Raw genomic sequence first — 7,565 nt, forward strand, 5'->3', positions numbered from 1 at the left:
TGAGGTCAGCCCTGCCAAGAAGGACTGGGGGGTACTGCTGGATGTAAAGCTGGACATGAGCTGGCAATGCGCACCCGCAGCCCAGAAGGCCAACAATATCCTGGGCTGCATCAAAAGAAGCATGGCCAGCAGGGCAAGGGAAGTAATTCTGCCCCTCTACTCTGCTCTCGTGAGACCCCACCTGGAGTTCCTGGGATGGAACACCTGTCTGATGAGGAGAGGCTGAGAGAGTTGGGGTTATTCAGCCTGGAGAAGAGAAGACTCCAGGGAGACCTTATTGCGGCTTTTCAGTACTTAAAGGGGGCCTACAGGAAAGATGGGGACAAACCTTTTAGCAGGGCCTGCTGCAATAGGCCAAGGGGCAATGATTTTAAACTAAAAGAGGGCAGATTCAGACTAGAAACAAGGAAGAAATTTTTTACACTGAGGGTGGTGAGACACTGGCCCAGGTTGCCCAGAGAGGTGGGAGATGCCCCATCCCTGGAAACATTCCAGGTCAGGTTGGACGGGGCTCTGAGCAATCTGATCTAGTTGAAGATGTCCCTGCTCATTGCAGGGGGGTTGGACTAGATGGCCTTTAAAGGCCCCTTCCAACCCAAACCATTCTATGATTCTATAATTATTTTTTTAGCCTGTCACATTATGTATTTTTATCTTAGAACAGAGCTTTTTCTGCATATTATTGTGTTGGTAGCCTTTTTTTTTTTAAAAAACAAGTATGATTATTATGTTGGTATCAATATTGATTTTGTACTAACAGCTCCAATATAAAGAAGAGCCATTGCAACAAACCCTACTACTTGTATACTTTTCTAAAAGTCACATTGCTGTATATGAAATTAGTCAGTGTCTTTTGTAGCATGTTTGTAGCAACAAAGTACCTCACCTTAAATATGAGAGCAAGATGATTGGAGTGTTTCTCTGCATTCCAGGGAGGCTTAGCACAAGCCATTTGTATAACGACACAGCCAACGCTCCACACATCACAGCTCCTACCATATTGCTGACCTCTCAGAACCTGAACAGACAGGTCAAAGCTCAGATTATCCACTTCAAAGTCTCTTAACTCTAAGTAATTTAGATTTTAAAAAAATTACCAATCAAGTGCATTCTGATTAACATTTCAGGTTGAGAGAGTGATCAGTGATGTAAATGCCATAAGATTTATACAGCTGTAGAAAGCTAGTAAATTAAATGCCTGATCAAGGGTCAAAGCAAAGTATCTTGCAATAGTTAGCTTTTGACCAAATGGTCGTTTGAGCTTTAATAACAATACTTATTATGTATCTTGTAACAAACTACTAAAAACAACTGTGACAGCACGAAATGTCATTATTGCCATGTTGGAAAAATTCCTATTTTTTAGAGCAAGTACATTTAAAACACATTTGAAGCTTTTACAGCAGTTTTCTGGGTTTTGGCTGTATGAATTAGCTGAAAGAGTACAAACAAACTTTTTGAAGTAACTTCCAAAACTGATTTCTTACCTCTGGTGCCATAAATGCAATAGTTCCCAACAACTGTCCCTGAAACTCCCCAGCACCAGTTCCTTTTGATGCCAACCTGGCTGCAGCTCCAAAATCAGCGATTCTTAATCTATGACCTGTGCTGTCAATGAGCAAATTGGCACCTGTCAACAGTATAAGAATACTGCTAGTTGGCTTTTTATTAAACAGACAGTCTTTGTCCCTCTGTTTCAAAGCTATAAATAGGTTGATGGCCCCCACCCACAATATCAAGGAGATCTAAAGATCAAGGAAAAAGTCTAATAATGTCACTTTTCTGTTATGCCTGAATGATACTGCACACAGCTTGAGGCTGTCCAAGAGATTTAGAGAAGCAATCAAACATTCAAAGTAGGGCAAACATATGATTCTGGAATAATACCTGGAGATGGAATAATGAAAGAAAATGGTGACCTAAAATCCTGGAGGTTTTCATTGCCTGCAGCTCCCTGTGAAATTTAAACTTATTTCATCCTTAAGCAATCTCAAGCTGTCTTGTAGAGAATTACAGAGCAATTGAAAGTTTTCCTATTTTAAGAAGAAATATTAAAAGGCAAATATTTGCCATTGCTCTGTTGCTACTTATCTGGACATCTCTCCAGTTTATGGACAGCTATAGTGACATTACAGGGAGAAGTTTCGTAAGGCTGACATTTCTCAATAAAGTCCACATTTTGTTTGTCAAACAGTACAACTGTGTTTATACTCAATTAGGATGAAAGAAGAAAACTCATCATAATATTCCAATACATTTGAAACCTGACCTCTTTATTTTGGCTTATTCACAGATTTTACTATCATTTCAGGGTATTTACATTAATTTAACTAACAATCTTTAAAATATGAAGTTGCCATATAGCTTTATGTAAACAAATTCAGAAAATGAATTTTTCTAAACCATTGACACAAGTAGTAAGTATCCCCAAGCATACTATGAATGTTCTGATTAGTTTCATTAATTAAAGGTTTTTAAGTACAATAAGACAAACCCAATAGAAATAACACTCTTGAGATGGTATCCAAGAGAAGCAATAGGTCTCAAGCCAAAATAGGTGCTGCTTTCTGAATACTCTTTTTTAAAAAGACATTCTAAATAATTCTCACCTTTAACATCTCTATGGATTATCTGATTCTCATGGAGGTAAGAAAGGCCACGTAACAGTTGATCTGTGTAATTAATAATAACAGATTCTTTGAAGGCTCCATATTTACTTAGCAAATGAGCAACTGAACCCCCTAGAATATAAAAAAACCCAGTGCATTAACACTTATATTTCGTATTAGTAGAATGCAGCACTGTCTCCTAAAATTGGAACTTGGTATTGATATTCCTAATTTATAACTAGATCCCCTCACCAACATTAAAATTTCCATAGGCAAAAAGTAATATACTTGGTTACTTCATTACTTTTTAACTGGAACTGCACATATTACAAAGACAAAGTCTTTATGCTTCCTAATATTTTCATCTGTCCTTAAAAGAAGGTACAAATCCCTTACTGTACAAAGAACTGTTGCTGGTAAAAAACTACATATATTTATACACTAGGCTTTTGTGAACTACTCATGTAAGCTCATCAACACAATTCTCAAACACCATTTCTGTCCGCAATTGTGTTCCCCCTCTTAAGTATGAAATTTAATGGAGCAGTTGTCTGGAATTATGACACAATCAGTAACTTTGCATTAAGAAATCTTAGCAAGGCCCTTTCACAAGTATTCCTAATTTAAGGAAGAATGCTGAGATGTTCCTACATTTAGTTTACAATTCTTAAGTATTCGTGTACAGCAATGACAAGGTTTCCTTGCCTCATCCCTGCCCCCTCCAGAAGAAGCCAATTAAAAAAACTGGTATCAAACATGTGGTCATATTAAAATGAAATATTAATGCTTACCTGAGCTATATAGTGAACTGTTGCTGATAAAAAACTACATATATTTATATCTATATTTTGCACGAAGGTTTTCAAGTAGTAGAACGTTAGCTTTCTTTGGGGCAATAGATATGTGCAGCCTCCAATAAACATTCCCTCTGAGGATCTTAATTTACTTTTATTATCATCTAAGTACCAATATGTGGAAGCAAGTATACAAGCAAGGAAAAGCAGTATCTTCCTCTGTTTTCCAAAAGTGGCATCTAGATCCTCAAGATTTTAGTTTTCTATTGTGCCCCTCAAAGTATTCTAATATAATTTGGGCTTGAATGAGGCAAAGACAATTTCTGACATTTCATTATCTAAATAATACTATTTCAGAAAAATTATATTTAAGAGTTAAACACCATTAGTTTTGAGAAAATATTTTCTGCACTATTGCTTATAATAACACATACTTGGACTTTGCTTGTTAGTACTTTGGTATTGCTAAGTGGTTTCTGCCAAAGCACATAAGTTAAGGTGCAATGTTTTCTTATAAAAGAAACAAGTATGTATACAACACCAAATTAGTCTTGGCAACTGGACTGCAACAACATATAATCCCATTCATAAAATTAATAAAGCTCCTTCTTAAAAAAGGATATAAACTTTCTTGTACCTGCTCTGTACAATAACAAAGAGATTTCACTATTTATTACCAAAATTACCACTTCATATATTTAAGATTTGAACATGTTTTTCCCAAAGCATCCTGCTTACTCCCTGTTATTAGAAATGCACTTCTCAAGTGCCTTTGCATGTCACCTCACACAAATTTTATGAAAATGCTTGGGACAAAAACCAAGTGACAGGTATTCCAAACTTCCTAGCAAAGTTATTTTTAATAATAATTTAAAATTACACAGGTACACTGAAAAGGCAATATTTTGATATATTTCCAACTGAAGTGTCCATGTCTTAAAATTTCTAACTTGTGGTGGGTTGACCCTGGCCAGCCACCAGGTGCCCACCAAAGCCACTCGATCACTCCCCTCCTCAGCTGGACAGGGGAGAGAAATATAACAAAAGGCTCGGGGGTCGAGATAAGGACAGGGACATCACTCACCAATTACCGTCACGGGCAGAACAGACTCGACTCAGGGAAATTAATGTAATTTATTGCCAATCAAATCACAAGTAGGGTAATGAGAAATAAAGCCTAATCTTAAAAACACCTTCTCCCCACCCCTCCCTTCTTCCCAACTTTACTCCTGATATTCTCTACCTCCTCCCCCCAAGCAGCACAGGGGGACAGGGAATGGGGGTTGTGGTCACTTCATCACACATTGTCTCTGCCACTCCTCCCTCCTCAGTCTTCCCCTGCTCCAGCGTGGGGTCCCTCCCACGGGAAACAGTCCTCCACGAACTGCTCCAACGTGGGTCCTTCCCACAGGCTGCAGTTCTTCATGAACTGCTCCAGTGTGGGTCCTTTCCATGTGTCGTTTCCATGGGGTGCAGTCCTTCAGGAACAGACTGCTCCAGCGTGGGCCTTCCATGGGCTCACAGGTCCTGCCAGCAGACCTGCTCCAGCACGGGCTCCTCTCTCCATGGGGCCACAGGCCCTGCCAGGAGCCTGCTCCGCTGTGGGGTCTCCACAGGGTCACAGCCTCCTTTGGGTGCATCCACCTGCTCTGGCATGGGGTCCTCCACGTGGATATCTGCTCCACCTTGGACCTCCATGGGCTGCAGGGGGACAGCCTGCCTCACCATGGTCTTCACCACGGGCTGCAGGGGAATCTCTGCTCCAGTGCCTGGAGCACCTCCTCCCCCTCCTTCCCTGACCTTGGTGCCTGCAGAGCTGTTTCTCTCACATATTCTCACTCCTCTCTTCTGGCTGCTGCTGGTGTTGCACAGGTGTTCCCCCCCCCCGACCCCCCCCCTTTCTTAAATATGTTATCCCAGAGGTGCTACCACCATCACTGATGGGCTCGGCCTTGGCCAGCAGTGGGTCTGTCTTGGAGCCAGCTGGTGTTGGCTTTATCGGACATAGGGGAAGCTTCTAGCAGCTTCTCACAGAAGCCAGCCACCCCTGTAGTGTCCCCCCCCACACACACTACCAAAACCTTGCCATGCAAACCCAATGCATATTGTAAAACGTATTCCTTAAATTTAGTTCAAGTTTTAAGGACAAAATGCAGATACAGCAGTGTGACAGGTATTTAGACTCATGAAGACTGCTCTGTTCCTGTTTTCAGGGAAGGGGCAGTTAGAGATGATATATTGCCAGCATAGAGTTAACTACTACGTGAAAGCAGCAGATTTCAGACTGAAGCCTCAATTGAAAACTGTTTTCCACACAGTTCAGTCCAAAATAACAACTTTCTGATGGCAATTTTAAAATTAATCTTCATAAATTTCAATTTATTGAAAAATTAGTATTAGGCTATTAAGAAAAATCCCTGTGTATTTTTTTTAAAACCTGTCATGCATAGTTAGACACAAGACGCAAGAGTTTCCCTAGTTAACTCATTAGAAAACACAAAAATCAATTAAATAGAAATGTTAAATTTAACTCAAAAAGCAAGTAAAGCTGGCAATTTTATTTTTAGTACTCCAACTAATGGATGTACTCATACAACAAAAGGGAAACTGGACACAAGTCTACTCTATAGGCCAGAGTTGAACTGGATCATAAACCAGGAAAGTCATGAGTAGTGCGATTTTTTACAACATAAATCAGCTCATAGTAGGCTGCAATGAAGTTCTATAAGCTTCCAATCTACTAGCAGTATGTGATAGAGATATTAAGTTATTTAACATTATAATGTATCCTTTAAAGAAGCTGAACTGAATCCCAGAGAATGCTATGAAACTGAAGGTCATATATAACATTTGTAAAACTGGAAGTTCAGAGGTTACTGAATAACTATTCCATGGAACAACACAAAGAGTAAACATTGCAAGGTTATCGTTTCTTCACTAAGCAGCTTTCAAAGATTTATATGAGGAATAAAAAAGAAAAAGAGTTAAAACAATTTTTCAGAGTATTCATTTTAATGCAAACACATTTAAGCAAGGCATCCAAATACCTAGATTGTGAATAAACAGCTATATATGCCACTACAGAAGAAGGGGCCAGAAGCTATCCTAACTTGGGTAGGGAACTTATTGAAACAGTTCCATATACCATCTTCCAAGAAGCAATATCAATTTAAGCAGTACCTACTCCCCACCTCAGTTATTCATTTCTATACCTTACCACTGATGTGGATCTTGCTTAAAAAAAACCAAACAAACCCAAAACATTTTGAACCTTGACACTGGAGAGGAGACGGGAAAACTGTTGAACTGGATTTGCTCTCCAATCCATTTCATAACATGGTCCCACAACAATTTCCCAGGAAAACAGACAGGATAGCGTTTCTGATGAACAAATTTCAGTCAGTCTTCTAAGACATAATAGTTAGGTCTTCCATTTCCACATGGTACACATGCACTGTGATACAGATTCATTCCAGTAGAGAAGATGCCCCAAACATAACAATGGAATTTACCATACTGGAGAATATGGTTTCATAGGATGAAGAAATTATTATTAAAATGAAGCTACCTAAGTAGGAACTAGAGCTCCAGAAATCTGAAGTTTGTTTTCCTTTAACCTAATCTACTCAGCAAGATAGCAGAGTTATGACCTGCAGACATGAGATTAGATTTATTGGAACACTTAACACTCTGAAAGCAATTAATACTACTTTATTTTTCTGTTCAAGAGGTTACTACCAAAATATACTGTCCTGGTTTGAGGTAAAACAGAACCAATTTTGGTCAGTAACTTGGCTTCTTAGCTGGGCCTCTCTAACAACTGAAATTAACAGCATATTGTGCAGACAATGTTCACTCTCTCAGAGTGATCAGACCTATATTTATAGCTGATGCCCAGGCACGGTATGCAGAGAGGCTCCTGCTTATACTTATTGCTATAACACCCAAGGCCAACCAACTTTGTTACTTGCCCCGTTGGAGGGTCGGAAGAGGAAAAGCATAGTGGGGTCCCACCTGCAGGGAGGCGCGGACAGGACAGGTGACCCAAAACTGACCAACGAGGGTATTCCATCCCATCTGCCTCATGCTCAGTATAAAGGCTGAGGGATCAAAGGGTCGGGGCTCTTCCTTCAATGGCCGACATCTGAGGAGGACTCTGTTC

The 7,565-nt window shown here is 39.8% G+C and overlaps 1 protein-coding gene across 1 annotated transcript in view; it reads right to left on the bottom strand.

Moving 5' to 3' along the window:
- LOC104287132 (mitogen-activated protein kinase kinase kinase 1-like) overlaps positions 1 to 7,565 on the bottom strand; it is a 30,743-nt gene that overhangs the window by 2,429 nt on the left and 20,749 nt on the right. Inside the window, exons 16-18 of the mRNA XM_009885797.1 lie at positions 2,610 to 2,741; positions 1,488 to 1,630; positions 887 to 1,018 (exon numbers count right to left, since the gene is read on the bottom strand). Coding sequence (XP_009884099.1) covers positions 887 to 1,018; positions 1,488 to 1,630; positions 2,610 to 2,741 — 407 coding nt within the window. The remainder of the gene's footprint in view (positions 1 to 886; positions 1,019 to 1,487; positions 1,631 to 2,609; positions 2,742 to 7,565) is intronic.

This window comes from Charadrius vociferus, unplaced genomic scaffold (genome assembly GCF_000708025.1).
Source record: "Charadrius vociferus isolate BGI_N301 unplaced genomic scaffold, ASM70802v2 scaffold685, whole genome shotgun sequence".
Taxonomy (NCBI): Eukaryota; Metazoa; Chordata; class Aves; order Charadriiformes; family Charadriidae; genus Charadrius; species Charadrius vociferus.